Source organism: Amblyomma americanum, chromosome 5 (assembly GCF_052857255.1).
Source record: "Amblyomma americanum isolate KBUSLIRL-KWMA chromosome 5, ASM5285725v1, whole genome shotgun sequence".
NCBI classification, from domain to species: Eukaryota; Metazoa; Arthropoda; class Arachnida; order Ixodida; family Ixodidae; genus Amblyomma; species Amblyomma americanum.
In genome coordinates, this window is record NC_135501.1 from 185586845 (window position 1) to 185608369 (window position 21525).

Genomic DNA, 21525 nt, shown 5'->3' on the forward strand with positions numbered 1-21525 from the left:
TACTGCATTAAATAACCTACCAGTTCTATGTGGCGCGACCTATGGAGGCTGTCTATACGGGTAAATGGTTCCCAGAACTGTGATGAGCGGAATCATATGCCACAAAAGCGGATAGTCGCTTGATGTTTACCACAGTGTTTTTTTTTTCGGCATGGCTAAATTTAAAGATTGACTGGCTATTTTATTAGCCGAGTGCCCTTTTTAATTCCGATGTCAGTGTCTCAGGGCTGTGGCACAGTGATAGCCCATTCTCTGGAGAGAAAGCTGAGCTGTAAAAAAAAAAACGAACTCAGCTTGACAATCGTTCGGTGTTTCCTTTTACTTCCAGGTCCAGCGTCCCACTTGGTCTGCGTCATGGCAGTCATTATTGAAACCTCGCCGCGCATGCAATCGCTGTCGGGTAAGTGTAGAAAGCGACTAGAGTGCGTTACACTCAGCTTATGCCATCACGATATACTTAAAGTGTATACCAAGTATCAAACACGAAGCAAGTGCTTTGTGTGCCTGTACAGAGGCTTCTCTATTCAATGTTGTACCACGAAACAAATTATGCTTCTGCCCATAAGCGCTATCATATCCTTGACCTTCGTTTTGTCTCTTGTTTCCAGATTATGAATATGTTATGACTGGTAACTATTACTCCGGTAAGTACTGCTGAGCCATCCTAATGCGAACAACCGAGTAAAGCACGTTTGTGTTAACACTATAGCCCACACAATACGAACAGTTGTTACTTTGCGTGGCCGTGGCAGTAAACGCCGATAAATATCTGATGAACTCACATTTGTTTGTAAAATGCCTTGAACTGTATCGCGAAAGCATAACTTTCGTTGGGCTGGGTTATAATGCACAATGTTGTTGGCCTTTTACTTCGGAATACGGGGCAAAGCTTCTCTGTAATGTTTCCTTACGTGAAATTCACCGTGTGTCGCAATGTTCTTGTCTCAGTCAAAGTTTCTCGCTTTTCAGAAGAGAAGAAAGAGTAAGTCCTGCCTCATCACTTGGCACTGCATATCGCAATAGAGAGCCCACTAGAGAGCGCAAAGACTCCGTATTGTCATGGCCTTGATGTTGTAGCAGGAACACTACAAGCCACCGCCGTTTTATGGCATAGCACTGGAAACTCCTTGCAGCCCTAAGAGATCAAACGTATGCTGCGACATCATGATTCTGACAAAATTAAACGCCCGCTTTCGTAGCTAACCATCGTTGTGACTGATGGCCCAGTTTATTCACTGCGGCTTTTGCATAACCGAGTCTTTATCGGGGCACTTTTTAGGGATATACGTTGAGGGGACGAATCGATTAGTGATGGGGCGATATTAAAATCTCATGTCTCTATTTTAATTTCAAGAAAGAGAAAGGCACTAAAGTTGTTTTGAAGAAAACAAAAGAAATGGGCATTTCTCATCTTGCCAAACTTTTAAGTCAAAAATATTGCGCTGAAGTTATCGGTAAAAAAGTTACGAAATTTCCCCTCCTTCATCAGCAAACAGTACTTAAAAAATACGATGATAACGCAAGGCGACTGCTTATATTCTAGCACTTGAATCCTTTTAGAGCGCGTGGAAAGCTTTGCACTACTTGTCTGGAACCGCCTGTGGAAAACCTGAAGAGCTGGATGGAAATAGCCAGGAAGCAAATCCTTGAAGTGCATATTTAAAAGTTCTGGGCGCAATCTTTAAAAGGACTTAGTGCAGTGAATGCGTTCTACGGATTTTACATGTCGTTTCCTTAGGAGCACGCCGAACTTTGCCCTGAAACACTTGTGCATTGTGTATAGAACAAGAGCTGGAGTCATTTTATCAACGCTACAGCCCTTAATGTACTTACAAAATATTTGCGGCTGACGGGCTCCTTGCTTTTCCAGTATTCTGGCACCGAGAAATCACTAGCTGCAGTGATGGCTCTATAGACTCACACACTTGGATTCAACTCTTAAGCTGCACCTAGAGTTATGAAGGAAATTGTCTGGTGTTAAAGGTTTTCTTGTTAACCTCAGCAAAATGTTAACCAGAAGCCCAAATTGTAGGGCCAAAAATTATTATACTTCTTAACTTGTTCATTAATGTGAAACAATAAAAGGCTGATCCAGTTTTTTTTTTTTTTTGCTGTGACAGGTCAGAGGAGTAACGCAGCTTTCTGCTGGCCAATGACTGCTTTTGTTGCCAAATGATGACTTTGTTTTTGTAGTGTCTGATCGCAGAGCACAAGGCAGCAGGAAATATGACTTCTGATAACGTGCGTACAGCTATATATGTCCAAGCGGTGGTTAGGACCCTGATCCAGGAACTATAATCAGAATATTGTGCGAAGTCTGAAGTGCAACACATACTCTGTAATATGCGCAGATCTTAATGACATAGGCCGAGTGCACGGCTGCGGGACGTGTGCACGACCGCATTGTAAAAGAGCAGTGCTTTGAGTAGCGATTTGTGGCCTATACGTCGACGCAGTTGTCCGACCACACCGGCGTCAATGTCTTGTTTCGTTCAATCCACATTCTCACGAAACCCCACACAACCTGTGCAGGGAAACCAACCTCAAGGCTCTTCTCACAGGCGTGGTCTTGACTCTTCTATTCGTGGGAGTTATCGCTCTGGCCGCGTTCATATACTTGGGAGCGATGGGAAGAGGTAAGAGATACTCCAAGGACGGTAGAAAAAACAGTGCAGAAAGCATTACTGTCAAGCCCTCTCCGCCCCGCCGCGGTGGCTCAGTGGTTAGGGCGCTCGGCTACTGATCCGGAGTTCCCGGGTTCGAACCCGACCGCGGCGGCTGCGTTTTTATGGAGTTATAATAATATTAATTGGTTTTTTGGGGAAAGGAAATGGCGCAGTATCTGTCTCATATATCTTTGGACACCTGAACCGCGCCGTAAGGGAAGGGATAAAGGAAGGAGTGAAAGAAGAAAGCAAGAATAGGTGCCGTAGTGGAGGGCTCCGGAATAATTTCGACCACCTGGGGATTTTTATCGTGCACTAACATCGCACAGCACACGGGCGTCTTCGCGTTTTTCCTCCATAAAGACGCAGCCGCCGCGGTTGGGTTCGAACCCGGGAACTCCGGATCAGTAGTCGAGCGCCCTAACCACTGAGCCACCGCGGCGGGGCTTTTTATGGAGGAAAAACGCTAAGGCGCCCGTGTGCTGTGCGATGTCAGTGCACGTTAAAGATCCCCAGGTGGTCGAAATTATTCCGGAGCCCTCCACTACGGCACCTATTCTTCCTTTCTTCTTTCACTCCCTCCTTTATTCCTTCCCTTACGGCGCGGTTCAGGTGTCCAAAGATATATGAGACAGATACTGCGCCATTTCCTTTCCCCAAAAAACCAATAATTATTATTATTAGCCCTCTCCTCCATCATCTGAAGAAGTCTGAGGTGGAGGATATGCTTAACCGTATCCTCCACCGCAGACCCTAAGGAGAAATGACGGGTATCATATGCGGGAGGGGTCAGGTTATATATACGTGGTTGCTGATATGGGCATCGTGCACTATTATAGTCCCACCTGCAAATGTAAACACGACTGGCTCGTCTACCCTTGTCTACTAGGTACTGTAGCAGCTCCAAATTCGCAGACAATGCGCTTATTCCCTGAAGCACTTTTTTGTGATCTACAGGCTAGCCAACATGGCAGTCCGTGTTGGTAACGCCGGTTAACCTGAACAACTTGATGTCACCTGTCAAATGAGCGAATAGTGTCCGCGCTACATTACTTCTGCTTTATTCTCTTCGGGCGTATTTCCACAGTCACCCTAATTCTATTCGAGTCATCCCATAATAATAATTGGTTTTTGGGGGAAAGGAAATGGCGCAGTATCTGTCTCATATATCGTTGGACACCTGAACCGCGCCGTAAGGGAAGGGATAAGGGAGGGAGTGAAAGAAGAAAGGAAGAAGAGGTGCCGTAGTGGAGGGCTCCGGGATAATTTCGACCACCTGGGGATCTTTAACGTGCACTGACATCGCACAGCACACGGGCGCCTCAGCGTTTTTCCTCCATAAAAACGCAGCCACCGCGGTCGGGTTCGACCCAAATTTCTATTTTGATGATGTCTGGAAAGCTTTTGATGCAAAGAGGTAAGGTCAGCAAGGCTGCAAAATTAAACCTGATGCTCATAGCTTACAGAAAACTTGAAAATTATACAAGCGATGCTGTGAATGTGCTGCAAATAAGGCTGCCTGCTGAGAAAGAAGGTCGTTTCAAGGGGTTTAACATTCCAAAGCGACTCGGGCTATGAGGGATGCCGTAGTGAAAGGCTCCGGAATTTTCGACCACCTGGGGTTCTTTAACGTGCACTGATATCGCACAGCACACGGGTATCTAGAATTTCGCCTCCTGAAATTCCACAGTCGCGGCCGGGATCGGACCCTCATCTTTCGGGTCAGTAGCCGTGCCACCGCTGCGGCCTGCTGAGAAAGAAAAAAAAACTACAAGTAACATGCTTTGGATTAGACTATACGTTACCTGCAGCTAACCTTTGCAAATAGCGTGTTCAGGAATCAGAACGGTGCTGAAATGAGCAACTGCGACAACCTTTCGAAACGTTATTGATTTGCTCTCGAGGGCATACGGCATCTCAATATAAATACTACGTCTGCGAGCTGGAATGCGCGGATTGCGAATGGAGTCGCTGGACCGACGTTACTTTCATTAGGGAAATCATGCACACAATTGATGCTCGGCGCATGGGTCCTATCTACTTCAGCGCACAATCCGTTCATCTATAGCCAAAAAGTGCCGAAGCGAATCACATCAAATGCCGAGGGCTAATGGTTTCTGAGAGGCGTGCAGTCCACCCATTCAGAAGGTCGTTACCGAGCGGTTTTTGGCACTGTTTTATTTTTTTTTCTCTCGTGCTGGCAAGAGTCATTAGGATATACGTTCGATAGTAGAAGTGACGTGAGTCACCCCAGCATCGCTTAGATATCATTCCCGCGTCATTTTTATGCATCTTCTGCAGTTAAAGACAGACGAGGAGGTGGCTGTTTTAATCTTGAGGCGTATAAATTTTCTTGTAGAGCCGTGGCGCTCCTGCTTTGGAAAATTGCCGAAAGGTGGCGCAAGGGCAGACTGTGACACAGCAATCCATGTTATACACAATATTTTCCCCCAACAGCTATTTCTATTGTAGCTCTATGGCAGCTCTATTTTACTTGACCGGAAACGCACCGTCATACATGTATCAAAAATTTCCTTCATGCCCGTTTATCCGCTGTCGTTCAGACATCCGCGCCTTCATTTTTGAGTCGTCATGTAAGCCAATTAAGCTTGCTGTTGTTGCGCTGGGGACCAGAAAAACACGTGGTCGTCTTCAAGATCAATTATTTAGAGCGACTATAATACGTTGGAAGGTGGGCGTAAACCAAAGATTCGAAAACTGGCTGTTTTTTATGTTATGATTACAGACATGAAAAGTGCTTTTTCGTTCATACCTTAGTGAGCCCCCCCATCTCCTTGCAATGTTATGCTCAACAGTTACGACTACTTTTGAAGCAAAGTGAGACCTCATGTCTGATAAGTGAGACACTCAGAAAGAGGTTATAAAAAAGCGAAGGTGCTTACAGTTTATCGACAGTCGTAGGCACTTGACCCAAGCTGTGAGAGAAGGAATGAAAAAAAATTCGTTGGAGGCACTTAGATATCTATTAATTGCGGGAAGGCGAAAGCCGTTTGCGACTTATTGCCCTGATTTGAATTTGCCGCGCTTAAATTCATTCCGCGACACAGGAGAAGAGCAGCTGGCGCGAGCGCGGCGCCACGTGACCTAGGTGGCGATGTAACGGACGGACGGTCACCGCGAATATGAGCCATTAAAGGCTATCGCATCACGTTCATCACCCTTCATCACCCTTCATCAGGCTCGCGACGCATGTGGGTGCAGATGCCAGCTTGAGTGAGGACTCTGACGACTTCGAGTATGCCGGAGGCGCTGACGATGGGCGATACGGAGGTGGCCGTGGTGGCGGCGTTGGGTCCGGAGGATGGGTGGTCCTTCCTAAAGGAGATGGTTATAGACCTACTGGGCCACAGGGTGAGTGAATACGGTATTTTGTCCTCTTGCCTCTACACTATGCGGGACTCTATCTTTGTCCTTCCACTGCGGGAAATATCAGGGGCCCTAGATAAGGTACCCAAGACACAACACGTAGGGCCGGCCTATTATTCAAGCTGAGTTTGCAAGCCGTAAGAAATGTATAGTATTATCCTTCAGACTGCGTTGTGAAGTAGCGAAATTTCAATTGATTTTGAAGGTTCTCGATGTCTATAACTCAACGTGTTTCATATAAAGGGGTAATTACTCATTGGCATCCACCCAAACGCAGTCATATGGTTACAAAGGAAAGAAAGCTACGCAGTGTGTACAGAACCTTCGTAGTTAAAAAAAATTTGTCCTGGTCTCGGGTTCGGACCCTGTAACAGGACGGATTTTTTTAAAACTACAAAGTTTTTGTAGGAGCTATATTGATCTCCATTGCAGCCGTATGGCTCCGCTAGGGTGGAGGCCGTTGAGCAATTACACCCTTATCACAAATCAAATTGACCATGGCAAATTCCCCTGAGCATCTGATCAAAGTGTTTCAAGGAAGCTTGCCTATTTTTCTGTAAACTGTATAATGATGTCTAATTCTGTGACAGTGTAACTCAAGATGTTGGTGGATATCAGAAAAGAAATGAACAACTTTAAGTACCTAAGTGATTAACAGACTTAGGAAAATCATTCTTTCATTTTTTTCTTGCGTTGACTTGTCATTATCAGTGAAAAACAGTGCGGCCGGACAATGCACGCCGTAGTACACGGACTGCAATTAACGTCAAATGTGCGATGTCCCGTAGGTGAGTACCGGTAAGATATAGCTGTTGTATACTTTTCTCTTGAGGGATATAGGTAAACTGCCATTCATAATATATATGGCTTAATCATTTAGATATTTTTCAAATCTCATACCGCTTTAACTAACGGCTAGCAACAAATGTTCGCCTACGACAAGGTACCTAAATGGGAAAGGTAAAAGCTATCCATTTTGATTTAATAGGCGAACCTACTATTTAACATTTTTTCTGTTTCTTGATTTCCTAGGTCAGTTGCATTAGCCAGCAGTCAAAAGCCGTTTTTTCACCCTAACAGGTTTATGTTGAAAAGAATCTACTGGTTCGCATCTCAGACATAACTTCACCAACGAAAGCACGAGAAACCAGAAGAACAACAACACAGGATAACGCTAGACACAGGAACGCTGGACAGGTGACTGGCTACGCGTGTTGGGCCTTGATAAACAGATGAGCTCGTTGGGTTCGCGACGTCTGCAAGAACACCGTCTTTTCGTGGGTCAGCTTACCGGCTGGTACTGGAATTACCCGAGACGGCGGCTACCAAGAAAAGAAGGGAAAACAACGGGTGCCTCCTGGCGGAATGACACAGTAACGTGCCTTGACGGTGTCAATGTTCCGCAGGACATCGATGCATTTCTGCAGAACGGCCCAAAATTTGGTTTACCTCCTCGGGTTTCTAGTCAAGAGTCCAGCGTTGTCCTGTGTTCTTCTTCTTCTGGTGTGTCGTGCTTTCGCTGGTGAAGTTATGTCTGAAATACACCAACTAGCCCACATGGTTACCTTGGTTCGCATCGCTGCAACGCCCAGTATGTGACCTTGCGGCGCGGCGTCCACGTTTGCGGACGCGACTTCTCAAAAGCTTTTTGAAGCGTCTAGCGTTGCTTACACGAAGTCAGCGAGGCTGACTATGTTTTAAATCTCCGTTGGACATAATGGCAGGCCTGTTTCGTTCATTGAAGTAAGAACCGCTTTTCCGAACCAACAAATCGACACAGACGTAGTCAAGTTGCACGGTGGCCGTGTGAAGTGGTGTCCGATGCGGTCACACTTTTCTTCTCTCCAGCGGGGCAGTGTTTTAGTAAAGAACAGCTGACTGTTCTTTGTGGAAACAGGTTCAAGTGGTAAGGAAAACCTGGGCACAAATATGTTTCTTTGAAAAACAAGGCTGCAATTTCGTGATCGTAGAAGCGCGCTGCGTTTGCGAATCTATAAAGTGTTTGAGCAAATCTTATTTTTGTGATATACGGGTTATAAGTAAAACACATATATTCAGAATTTTCTGGACAGTAGAACGTGATGCGTGTCTGAAGCGGTATCGAAATAAAATGGGTTCAGTTTTGCACAATGCATTCATTACTTATATCCCGACTTTAGTGAAGTGTGTCACATGGTCGACTGCCTAAATCGCTCCACTATTACCCAAGCATTCCCATTCAGTAATGCCTTAAGTGGAGCATAGCTTTTATTGAGCGTTTATTTGTCTTGATTTGAGTCTCGCATCTAGGTTTGTCTGCTAGGTTAGCCGTACATAATAAAGTACTATGTTTGGACTCGCTTTAAACTGCAAAACTTTGAAATCGCTGTACAGCAAACCTCTTTTTTTTTTTTTGAAGTGAGCACGCCGCCGTATTTTAAATGCGCCTCCGAAATGCTTTTCAGGTTTCAGGAATAACCGTTGATCTTAAAAGAGCAAAAAGTGCAACTTACAACCGGCGTTAATCAATTAAAATGAAGATAGAACAGTGCAGCAATCCGCCAGAAGTAACAGAAGTATGAAAATCTGTCCCCGAATGAAAATGTGCCCCGTTCACTCCTCTTGCCTTTGTCTTTCGGAGCGCTTTCAGATTTTAGGATGGCAGTTTTCAAACTTACTGCGCTTAAGTTCCACTTTGCCGCCATTTTTTGGAGCAGAAGAATGTAATGTTTCTGGAAAAGACTTTACACAAGTGCAGACGTAGCTTGATCTGGCAACCTCACCTACCACACACTGTTTTTTGTTTCCTTTTAGGGTCCACGACGTTGGCGAGCTCCGGTGGCCAGCCGAAATGGTAACTCAATTTTTTTTTTCAGTATACGACCACAAGACCAGGAACAATGCATGCCCGCAGAACAACTACCCGGAGACCACCACTTATACCGTTTATCACTCGTTGCAGGACTACGACCACCCTCAAGCCGGACGGCCGTCATCTGGCCGCCGAATTCATTAACGCGTCCCTCAATTGGAATTTTGCCCCGTGCGATGATTTCTACAAGTTCGTGTGCAGTAGATTCGCAGGAAACAAAACCGTACTGGGTTACGTGAGTTAATTCTCTGACATCTGCCTTTTTGGAATATCTTTCCAACCTAATTACGCTCAGCCCCGCACAAGGCACCTCAAAGAGCATTCAAGTTCAGCAAAGCCTTTTTCTATTTGAATAATCTATTTATCTTAATACAAAAATAGCGCTTCTAATGCGGTTGTCCAATGAAGGACAAATTGAAGTTGTTCCGTATCGATAGGTTCCCGCACTATAACGACTAACGCTATTTGCCCTGGAAAGAGCTTGTATAGGCCAGAACGCCTGTTCTCGCATTTAAACTGAGGTGTGTGAGCGCATGTTTTCGGACGCAGATCGCAGAGGCCAGGCTAGAACACCATTCACATCAATACTATGATTATTTAGCGGTTTTTGGCGTCGAAGTTACCAGTTTGAATAGAGTGCATAGAAAATATGTCAGTGCAGAATCGTACAAGCGTAGCATGCTGGGCTAGTTGGTGCATGGTACCAGGCAGAGATACCAACAGAACAGGCCGCGTGCCTTGTGTCCGCGTCCTGTTCTGCTGCTTTCTCCACCTGGTACTATGTCAGTGCAGTTTGCTCAGCAATACCTGCATCTTTAAAAGAGCAGAGAGCTGCTTTTGTTGCAAAAAGCTGCTTTTCAAATGCAAACAGTGCTGTACATTAAAATTAATCGTAGCCGCGATAGCATCACCTAACTAAATGTGCTCGGCTGCTGACCCGAAAGCCGCGCGTTCGATTCAGACCACGGCGGTCACAATTCGATGGAGGCGAAATGGTAGAGGTCCCTTTTCTGTGTGATGTCAGTGCATGTTAAGAACTGCGGGTGGTTAAAATTACCCGCAGCCCTCTACTACGGCGTCGCTGATAGCCTGAATTACTTTAGGACGTTAAACCCCATAAAACCATAAACCTAGCAAAAGCGAGGTGGCGTCACATAACATAAACGTATGGAAATTGGATGATAACCTGTGGGCAGCTAAGGTATTTAAATACCTGTACAGAAAGAGCGTTGACACACAGTGGCGGAAATGAACTAGGAAGCTGGCCAGTAAGTTTGCCAGAGACGAGGAAGGAGAAAGAAATAGCATTAAACGACAGGTTAAAAACGTCGAAGGTAAAAATTGGATAGATTCAATGGAAAAGAAGCATAGTGTAGAACTATATCGATGCTTGAAAAGGCAGATCAGGAAGGAAACGTTTTATGATAACTCAAGAGGCAATGCCCTCCTCTTGGAATCTAGGTCAGGGTACGTGTCTTAGAACGCGCAGCTACAGAAAAAAATTTAACGAAGATGACACATGTGCTGTGTGTGGTAAATCTGAAGAAACAATAGAACACCTCATCCTAAAATGCGGTGGTATCCATCCCGATGTCGATGCAGGCACAGTCACTCTTCCTGAGGCCTTAGGGTTTAGAGATAGCAATAGTCATGTAAATAAATCTGCGGTGTAAATTAGCAAAAAGCGATTGGAGGATTGGTGGCACAAAAGCAGAGAGGTGACATAAGTTTTAAAGTGTAGGAAGACGTTTTTTTTTTAAAAGGAAATTGCGAATTGTATTAACAACTTACAGCAGAGTAAACAAAAATAAAGGAAAAAAAACTGAGCATAGTGGCAACAACCACTGCCCCGTTTCAAAGGGGATGCTCCTACCTTCCATCCATCCATCCGTATATGTCACATGACCCTTCTGTTCTTACGTTTCTTTTCTCAGATGCATGACTATACACAACAAGCAGTCCGGGAAATGCTCTCGAGCATCCACATTCCTTCTAGACGACAGAAGCCCACGGAAAAGGCTGCGGCATTATTCCGGGCCTGCACACGTCTGGGATCCAGCACACCGTACTCCGAGGTGCAAATCTCTCTTTATGGACGGCGGGGTCACAAGGAATCGTTAGCGATCGATGAGAACCCTACCTGAGTTTATTCTCTAGGACAGAAAACTTCGTCCTCAATAAGTATTCGTGCTTTCACAGTCGAGAACCGAATTCCCTGTGTTTTTTATATTCCTAGAGCTGTCGACAGAAGTTTTTGTTGTCTTTATTTACTTAGCACTTTAAATTCTGCCAATAATAATTCCTAATCGCTGCACAGGTGTTTCCCGAGCAGCAACTGCCCTTACGCGCATTCATTTAGTGAAGCTGGGAAAAACGGTGACCAACTTCAAAGTTGTCTCAAAACAACTGACTAAAAGATCCTAAGTACGGTTTTCGCTACACATGACGGTATTAGATACCAGTGAAGGTTATTATGCGCAATTTTGTTCCTTCATTTTGCAATTTATGAACAATTTTTATGTATATTTTGTTCAGTGCCCTGCACGTTACCGCAGTGTATATGTATGCGTCATACATATGTTTGGTCGCTATTATAACCCTTAGCAGTTGTTGATGATGACGTCAAATTTTCATTGCACAAGGTCATCTCTGGCCAAATAGCGCCAATGCATAAAGTGTTTTCGTCTGCCTAAAGTGGAGATCAACACCTAGTTCCCAAGCTATTCACTCTAAAAAAGGCGGCCACCAGGCCAGGGGAAAGCTTGTGCTTATTGTATCATTGATGTGTGCCCTATGGCACTGGGGATCAAACCTCGCACCTCCCCCATGATTCGAGCAGTTGTTATATAAGTGGATTGTAATTTCGCGGCCTTGCTTAGAGTGGGCGTTTGACCTCCAACTGACCTCCACTTTACCCTCTTCCTTCTTTCCTATCAATAAGTATTGTTCTGGGTAATGAGCGTTCTTCCACTTCCCACGCTTGTTTCGTGTCGGTCAATGATTTGAACACGCGTCCAGCCTGTGGCTACGAAAAAGTATTGCACATTGAATACTGCCTCTGCTCCGCCTAGTGGGAAAAGGCGTCCTTGTAACAGTAATCCCCTCCTGTTCTCCTTCATTGAGGCACCACCATGTGTTGCATGCACAGTGAAAAACTAAATAAGCAAAGTAAATTTTTGCAAGAACAGAAAGTTGGGCTAGTTGGTGTGGATTCATACTTCGCAGCGCAAAAAAAAAAAAAACGAGGGCAAAAGCGAACGAGGAGACACAACACAAGCGCAGACTATCAACTGAACTTTTATTCACTGAAAGGAAGCTTTATAGGCGTGATAAAACACAAAAACAACAAAAAGGAAACGCCACAACCGATGTACAAAGAAATCAATGACATTTCATTCCTGAGTGATAAGGAACACAACAGCAGCAGGAAAACCAAATTCAATCTCATCAGGCCAACTCCCCGTACTGTCTACTTGCCCCCAAGAAACTGCGCAGAAAAGGAACTTTAGTTCCTTTTCTCAAGAAACTGCGCAGAAAAGGAACTTAAGTTCCTATTCTCAAGAAACTGCGCAGAAAAGGAACTTAAGTACCTTTTCTGTGCAGTTTCTTGAGGGCAAGTAGACAGTACGGGGAGTTGGCCAGATGAGATTGCGTTTGGTTTTCCTGTTGCTGTTGTGTTCCTTATCATGCAGGAATGAAATGTCATCGATTTCTTTGTACATCGGTTGTGGCGTTTCCTTTTGTTGTTTTTGTGTTTATCACGCCTATAAAGCTTTCTTTCTGTGAATAAAAGTTCAGTGTATAGTCTGCGCTTGTGTTGTGTCTCCTCGTTCGCTCTTGTCCTCGTGTTTTTTGCGCTGCTAAGTATAAATTTTTGCTGACAAACATTGCTTCAGTGGTGCCGGAAGTACGGTGCCTACAACAGCATTCCTGAAATGAGTGCGCATTCTCTTCCAAAAAAAAATAATTTGTTTTGGGACAAAGGTACAGTGCTCTTCTGCTGGATGTGGATTGTTAAGGGACATCACGGTCTCCCGTCAACCAAAAAAACTGCTGCTTCCCGCAGAAACCTTCGCTATTTTCAAGCACAAGAAATGATGCTACGCATTCCGCGTTCACATTTTGGCTGTTAGAATGACGATCATGGCATTCCCTCTACGAGCTTATCCAGATCTCAAGCGGACGATTAAGATTGCGTTTTGGGCTTCTATGCGCGCAGGTGCACTATTTGAAGTGTTTCTTAGGCCGGATGGGCCTCGACTTTTCGAACATGACTTACGATCCTGACTTCAACATCCTGGCCCGGATTGGAAGACTCTCCTTTGAGTTAGGCATGCCAGCCTTCGCAAAGTTCAGCCTACACAAGAGTCCTCCGGATATCCCTGATTATATTTTAAAGGTACGTAAACTTCTACTCCGTCACGAGAGCAGAGTATGACTTACGCCGTCTTAATAATTTACACAAAACTACTCCTGAGGTACACGCAATAATTCTGTGGCACCCGGTGTTTGTACATCCTAAGTAAACATTAGTAATGAGCACGATGACATAAAAGCTCCTTACGTTTTCACGATGTCAATGACAAATTAATATAAACGGTATTACCACCTCGTCTTTTCTGATGTATACACGCCCTACCGCAATTACACCCTGCAGCGGCTTCTGTTTCACCATACGTCCTAATACTGCTTTAGCTAAAAATAGTCTAAAGTTAGAGCCCACCGGTCGCTGTTTTGTTTGCCATGCATTCAGTGCAGCCTATCCCTCAAAACACAGGTCTACGTCGGTGTCACCACTTCGCGCACTTATGCGTGCGCTCCCAGACGCCCTTAGAGCGTGTGGTGGTAGCGGTCTCGGTCACAAAGGAGATGCCCTTGACTCAGCGTGGCAAGCTCAGCCGGAGACCAGCTACCAAGTGACAAGGGTGTTGGTCGTTTGGTGCCCAGCTTTCGCCGGTCGCAAGCCAGAGAATGGGTCTGAGCCAAAGGTTCACAAAACAAACCAAAGTTTATACAGCAAAGAGACGATACAGAGTATTTCACAATCACTCGTACGAGCAGATACGAAGTGATTTACAAATACAATGCAACTCGCGCAAAGTAACAATAGAGAGAGATACAATTCAACAAAATCTTTGCACCTAAAGTGCACTAACACAGAGAGAGACAAATAATGAAAACACAATTTGTTCACCGGGCACTGCTACAGTCCGACGACCTGAGGAGCACGACGGGGCCGAACCGCAGACTGGCGCACGTTGCCTCGCTGGTCCGTGGCTGGGCGAGTGTTCTCCCGGGAGTCGAGCGGGCGCGCTTCTCGGAAGCTTGAACGGCGGCTCGGGCTAACCAACAGCGGTTGAAGCCCTTCATTTATAGGCGCAGACCGCGTCTGTTTGTTTTTCGCGCCAAGGCAGGCGCGCACACACACGCAGTATCAACCGTACAAGCTCCTTCTCCTTCTCGCGCCGGGCGCGCGACCCCATTGGTCGAGCGCGGACACCGCCTTCCAGAAAAATCTAGGTCATTCTCACCACGCCGATTCATGGGCGCAAGAGCGAAGGAGATCGGGTATCCCTTTAGTGTGGTCAAAGTCATGCCCTCTTCGTCGACTATGAGTAGAAACTACTCAGACATTCTAGAGAAATCAACGCCGCGCGTGGCTATGTTTACTTTGGCGCCGCGCCGGCGAGCTGAGTGGAAAGTTACGCACCCCCGGGGTTCCTTCCACGCTGTTTTTTTTTTGCTTTATTTTACAGCGCGCGGGCGCGATTGCTTAAGCGCAGCGCCGTTTTTTTTCTAATATGCGCCGAATTTTGTGACAGTCGGCCACCTCCGTGGTGGTTTCTAAGGCTTTTATATGTATGCTAGGATGGGGCGGCTTTAAACGCAGCACTGCGAAATTGGCAGGTGCCCCTGTAAGTGGCTAATTGCTGCAACAGAGACAACCCTGTAATATATGTAATGAACTTTTCTCTGGAACGTCTAACAATAAAGGTCCTTTTATTATGTAAGAAATTTTGAGAAGGCTGTAACTCGACTTTCTTTTCTCGCTCCATGGCTACACCTAAGTGCTAACGTTTTTTAAACCTATGTGGTATTTAATGTTGAAAGCCACAAAAAGGAACCTTTGAAAGTGCTCCATAAATCATAAAAGAAGGATCAGAGAAAACATTGATGCATTATTCTCGCTCCGAGCCCTTTTATACTCCACAAGCGACATCAACAGCAGCAGAAGGCTAGCGGCCAGTCACGTCTTGTTCTGCAGCCACTCGGTCATTCGCTTTGTTACGTCACGAACTATGCAAACACTTTTTGAATCTTCAAAACCATCGCCACTCAGTGGCAGTGAAGAGAACTAGAACATCCTGTACTAAATTTCCGCTATTGAGTACGTCATGTTAAAAGCAATACTTATCTTTAGCCCGCATCGCGGGCGTCACCGTACACATTTCAGTGGCGACCACAAGATCTGAATAGTTTAATTCTAAGCAGTTATTTTCACTTGAATGGACACTGCTTATGGACAGTACAAATTTACACCCGTCTCTTCTGGCTACCGCAGGTCGAGATCAACAGCGAGGACCAGGATTGGCTGGAAGCCAAGCACGAAAAGTTCAGCTCTGCAGATCTCACGTCACACTACACTGAATACCTTCGCGATTACGACAGCAGCATTGTCGTTACAAAAATCTCCGAAAGCATCATCAGCTCCGAGCGCGCAAGTATGTACAGTACAATTGTAGGACGATTGAAAATTTCCTTTCGTCGAGTTGGTTCATTTGGAGGAGGAGGAAAAAGCAATTCGGCTCTCTCTTTAGAATACCTGAAAGGGCTGCTGACCGATTAGAAATTGCATGAGCCACATGAAGTCAACTAGTAGAAGAAACTACAGCTTGAGCCGCAGGAGGTCAACTTGTAGAGGAAACTACAGCTTGAGCCGCAGGAGGTCAACTTGCAGAGGAAACTAAAGCTTGAGCCGCAGGAGGTCAACTTGTAGAGCAAACTACAGCTTGAGCCGCAGGAGGTCAACTTGTAGAGGAAACTATAGCTTGAGTCCTAGGAGGTCAACTTCTAGAGGGAACTACAGCTTGAGCCGCAGGAGGTCAGCTTGTGGAGGAAACTACAGCTTGAGCCGCAGGAGGTCAACTTGTAGAGGAAACTACAGCTTGAGCGTTATTGTAGTACAAAAATGAAACCGCTTGATTGTCACTTATTAGATTATCAGGCCTAGAATAATGCCAAAACCTGGAACAAATCGGAAGAATTAACTCCAGAAATCGGGGCACCTTGTGGGCACAACGCGCGCATGCGTGTTGGCTTTCAAATAGAGCTTTTATTGTTGTTGTTCCCTGAAACGACTTGGTGTTTTAACGGTCTTTAAAAAAACACGCACAGAATAGGTACCATTGCGTACGCGAGATCCAGCGGTAGCTGCTGAGATTAGTCTTACTCTCCCTCCTCCTTCTACGGTAAGTACCCTCCAGGTGGTTCCAGTGATAACCACCTCCCATTTTTCCATTACTGCGCTGTCGTCGTGCCCTACCTTTTCCATGGTACCCATTCTCCAGATGGTTTTGGTGGTAACCACCCTCATGTTTCGCATTCATACCTTCTCGCCATACCCTCCTTGTTCCTTCCACAACAAGCAACCCCTGGGAGGTTCCGATGGCAACCACCGCCGGGTACACATTTCTACACTCTCCTCATGGCATCCTCCTTGAACTTTAACCGACCTCCCGGTGGTTTCCAAGGCAACCTGCCACCAGTTACTCTGCCTACTGTACTATTTCTACTATCAATACTGCTACCACCGCTGCTACTATTAAGCTGACGCGAGAACAAAGAACGCGCGCTTAACAGCTGTATTTTTAAAACTAAAACGAGTCTTGAACTTTCACAAGTTGAGGGAAATTACCGCAAACGCCTCTAGGGCAGTTTGCTTGTGTGATGCCCTTTTGTTAAGTGAGATAGCGACCGCTCTGCTTATCCATACACAATTATGAGAAATCTGAGTGTGTGTTTTCTGCGTAAATCGTAAGTTCTATTCCGATTTCGTAGTTGAAACACACGATTAGCATGTGTTCTGCATTTTCGGACGGCCTTCGATTGTCGAGTTATTGCGAAATAAAGGGTCTAGGTTTATGGCCATACAAATGCGAGTATGTTATACACGGGTTAAAAGGTGTATTCGGTACAGGTGTGCGCTTGAATTTACTGCTCTCCTTATTCCACTCCAACCCGGATAGTGTTTCGTATCGATCCGACCAAAGGCATCAAACATAATACAGCAGTTGTCTTTGAAGCCAAGAGGTCAACAGTTACCTTACGACGTCGGGCTAGGTTAGGTAAGATTAGCGTTTCGTACGACCAGAAACGGCAGGCTGTTCTCGCTTGCAGTAGAAGATTTCAACGGTGGCGCCATTTACTTGTAGAAAACATGCTGTGCAGCTGTCATTGTAAAAAGAAAAAAAACAAGCATCGTCAACAAGCAGATACAGCTGGAGAGGCGGCGACCAAATTCATCACACACCTTAATTTTTAATTTTTTTAAATTGATTTTTGGGGAAAGGAAATGGCGCAGTATCTGTCTCATATATCGACGGACACCTAAACCGCGCCGTAAGGGAAGGGATACATGAGGGAGTGAAAGAAGTAAGGAAAAAAGAGGTTCCGTAGTGGACGGCTCCGGATTAATTTCGACCACCTGGGGATCTTTAACGTGCGTGGACATCGTACAGCACACAGGCGCCTTAGCGTTCTGCCTCCATAAAAACGCGACAGTCTCCGAAACCATTATTGTTCGCATCTTTGTGACACTATATTCGTAGTCACAAAACAATTAAATCCTCGTAACCTCAAAATAAAGTGAATGCTTGTGCGGTGGTGTACAGTGTACGTTAAGAAAATAATAAAAAAGTGTTCTTAAAATACTCTCAAATATACCAGTGTTTATAAAGTGATGTAACGTACCAGCCCGGTCAGGAGTAAACAGCCCAAGGAGTTTGTTACTAAGTTATTTAGCAGGCTGGCTAAATAAGCTAAATAATAAGCTAAATAAGCGCTGCCGGCTAGCGCGCACTCTTAGGCGTGGCTACTCGTTTTGCTTTAACCCGCGTGGTGCTCCAGATCTGCTTAAACTGCAGCGGCGACGGGAATGGCATTCTCGAAAATTTAAGAACTCATGTGAATATCGCATGCCTTTTTGTCATGCCATATGAACTTTTTGTCGCTAATTCTTTCTTAAATAATTGCAGAGCATTTTTATGTAATTTGCGTTTTTGTCCTAATTTTTGTGCATGTTTAAATGAAGTACCTTGCTATGTATGTCTATTTCCTGTTCCCGCTACTTGCCTTGTAAATGAGGTTGCGGGCTTTAGTCAAGTCGCTTGCCTCTAAAGTGACATTTACCCGCAGTCTCCTCTATAACTGATGGAAATAAAGAAGTTATTATTATTATATGTAGCCGTCCAATATATGAGGAGAATTTTAGCAATATTAAAAAGTTAACTAGTAAATATCAATTAACCAGCCTACCAGTTAGCGTATCTTAGCTGTTCTGTGATGCGCTACACAGCTGACAATGTTAGGCCTAAAAGAACGCTCTTTGAACTCAGAAAACCTATTTTAAAATTGGCGACAGTCTTAGGTGATACACACTGTACAACTTAATAGGTCAAAATTGCACCCAATGTTGGTTCTTGGCGCGAGAAGGATCGAGGCCTGGATTTTCTCCTTTTCCTTCCATGCAGTGCGGGATCTCATAAGCAGTCTCCGGAAAGACAAGAGCGGGATGACAATGACGACTGTGGAGAAGCTTGGGAGCTTCACGGAAAGCCACGTTTCAAACGGTGAGTTTGGCTCGTAATAGAGCGGGCTCGACACTACTGAACAGTGTAAAAGCTGAACTACCTACCTCCGTTGACATTCGCGTTTAGAGGCCTTTGTACATGAGACCTTGAAATGATGCCGAAAATTTCGACTTGATGCCAGCGTTATATTTCTTAAATTGCCTGTCTTTGTTGAAGCAAAAACTTTTTTTTAGAGTTGCAAATTTGTAGGTCTTGTCAAATCGGGGATGTTCATGAATGACATTTTTACCTTGCCTAGCTAAGCAACAACTCAATATGGACCCGTACAGTCGCATCGTGCTATTGCAAAAGTATGTATGGACACGAACATGTACAGTCGGGGACAAAATTCTGGAGACCACGTGTTCCTGAAACGAAGCAGATAGTTCTATTGTTAGCCAGCGGCTGGAGACCGCACTTGTGGAGATGAAATAACAAAATTTTGACATTCACCTCCACAAATGTGGTCTCCAGCTGCCAACTAATAGCAGAGCTATTGACTTCGTTTGAGGAACTTGTGGTCCCCAGACTTCTGTCCCCGACTGTACATCTCTATTTACAGTTCACCTCGCCCTTATACGAATTGGTCTCCAAGCGCACAAATCTCACAATAACGTTATGGTTTATGGGGTTTAACATTCTTTTCCTTCCCTTTTTTATATATTTACTTTTAAATAAACCACTACTACTACTCCAACATCCAAAAGCGGCTCCGCTATGAGGGACGCCGTAGTGAAGGGCTCCGGATATTTTCGACGACGTGGACTGCTCCGAAATAATTTCGACCACCTGGGGATCTTTAACGCGCACTGACATCGCCCAGCACACGGGCACCTTAGCCTTTTGCCTCCATAAAAACGCAACCGCCGCGGTCGGGTTCGAACCCGGGAACACCGGAACAGTAGCCGAGCGCCCTAACCACTGAGCCACCGCGGCAGGTGATTGGCCTTTCTGATGAATTGTCCTTTAGCGTAAAATAATCTATTACACTTCCCATTTCTGAGTGATAATCACGGCAAAAAATAACGCAAGAATCTTTCACTTGGCTCTGAATATTGTCAGAGACTCGATTGATCTTTAACACTGCTAGCTGCCCCTCGGAACTTAACGACCGCTCAAGGCTGTTGCAGTTCTTTGCATAAAAAAGCAGCACATAAGATGGGACCAAGAAAGTAAGACACAAACACGGGCGCCGACTGTCAACAGAAAGAGATTTATTGCAGCAGCGGCAATATATAAAACATGATAAAAACATAAAAACTTTAAAACTAGGCAATATTTTTTTATATTGCCGTGGCTACAATGAATTTCTGTTAGTTGACAGTGAGCGCCCGTGTTTGTGTCTTCTTTTCTTGGTCCCGTCTGCTCCGTGGTTTTCATGCAAGGATTGTACCAACAAACCCGACTTATTCCTCTCTTGCTGCGGTTCAACAACAAAAGAGAGCCCTTTTACCGATCTTCTCTTCTAGGGCAATGGGTATGGCGTAAAGTAATATATTAGACTTCCCATTTCTGAGTGATAATCACCGCAAAAAAGAAAATAACGCAAGAATCCTTCACTTGGCTCCGAATATTGCCCCAGACTCGCTTGATCTTTAACACTGCTAGCTGCCCATTGGTACTAAACGACCACTCAAGGCTGTTGCAGTTCTTTGCTTAAAAAAAACAGCACATAAGATGGGACCAAGAAAGTAAGACACAAACACGGGTGCCGACTGTCAACAGAAAGAGATTTATTGCAGCAGCGGCAATATATAAAACATGATAAGAACATGAAAACTTTAAAACTAGGCAATATTTTTTATATTGCCGTGGCTGCAATGAATTTCTGTTAGCTGACAGTGAGCGCCCGTGTTTGTGTCTTCTTTTCTTGGTCCCGTCTGCTACGTGGTTTTCATGCAAAGATTGTACCAACTAGCCCGACTTATTCCTCTCTTGCTGCGGTTCAACAACAAAAGAGAGCCCTTTTACCGATCTTCGCTTCTAGGGCAATGGGTATGGCTGGTCTCGCGCTTCACGAGCAAAAATTTCACGGCTACGGACACCGTGTTGGTCTTGGACAGTGCACCGTCCGTCGTCGGACTGCTGATGGACAGAGGTCGCTTGGCACGGCATGACGCCCGGGTCCTGCTGGCCTGGACCCTGGTTCACCGGCTTCTGCCATTCGCCCACAGCAAGTGGTTCCTAAAAAATTCGGCAGAATATACCAGCGTCGAAGCGTTCACAAGCAGCGTCTGCTACAGGACCGTCTCCAGCGTAATGTCGATGGCTGTCTATCACCGGTATTTCAGCAACTGTAAGTATTCCTCTGTTAAAATGTTATGTTGTTGGTAGCTATTGACAAAATAACGATGGAAGAAAAAGATGTTGCTAGCAGTGCCATCTGCCATCGAAGCTTGAAGCACCTGAGCTGCGACTAGCGGAATAAAATGACAGGGAGAGGGAAAGAAAGGGTGGAGTGATAGTAAAAGAGGATAGGGGTAGGGAGTAGTACATACTATCTACAAGTACAGAATATGGAAATAAATGTAGCATGCTAATTATAAGATTTTGGAGACAGCAATTAAACGCTGTGTACGACCCAGCGCGGTGGCTCGGTGGTTAGGGCGCTCGACTACTGATCCGGAGTACCCGGGTTTGAACTCGACCGCGGCGGCTGCGTTTTTATGGAGGCAAAACGCTAAGGCGCCCGTGTGCTGTGCGATGTCAGTGCACGTTAAAGATTCCCAGGTGGTCGAAATTATTCCGAAGCCCTCCACTACGGCGCCTCTCT

General features: G+C 45.3%; 1 protein-coding gene across 1 annotated transcript in view; it reads left to right on the forward strand.

Moving 5' to 3' along the window:
* Window positions 1–354: 354 nt before the first annotated feature.
* LOC144134465 (neprilysin-1-like) overlaps window positions 355–21525 on the forward strand; it is a 33681-nt gene continuing 12510 nt past the window's right edge. The window contains exons 1-11 of the mRNA XM_077667376.1: window positions 355–400; window positions 970–982; window positions 2533–2636; window positions 5889–6038; window positions 8847–8886; window positions 8995–9139; window positions 10839–10979; window positions 13124–13303; window positions 15467–15626; window positions 18654–18752; window positions 20740–21048. Coding sequence (XP_077523502.1) covers window positions 355–400; window positions 970–982; window positions 2533–2636; window positions 5889–6038; window positions 8847–8886; window positions 8995–9139; window positions 10839–10979; window positions 13124–13303; window positions 15467–15626; window positions 18654–18752; window positions 20740–21048 — 1387 coding nt within the window. The remainder of the gene's footprint in view (window positions 401–969; window positions 983–2532; window positions 2637–5888; window positions 6039–8846; window positions 8887–8994; window positions 9140–10838; window positions 10980–13123; window positions 13304–15466; window positions 15627–18653; window positions 18753–20739; window positions 21049–21525) is intronic.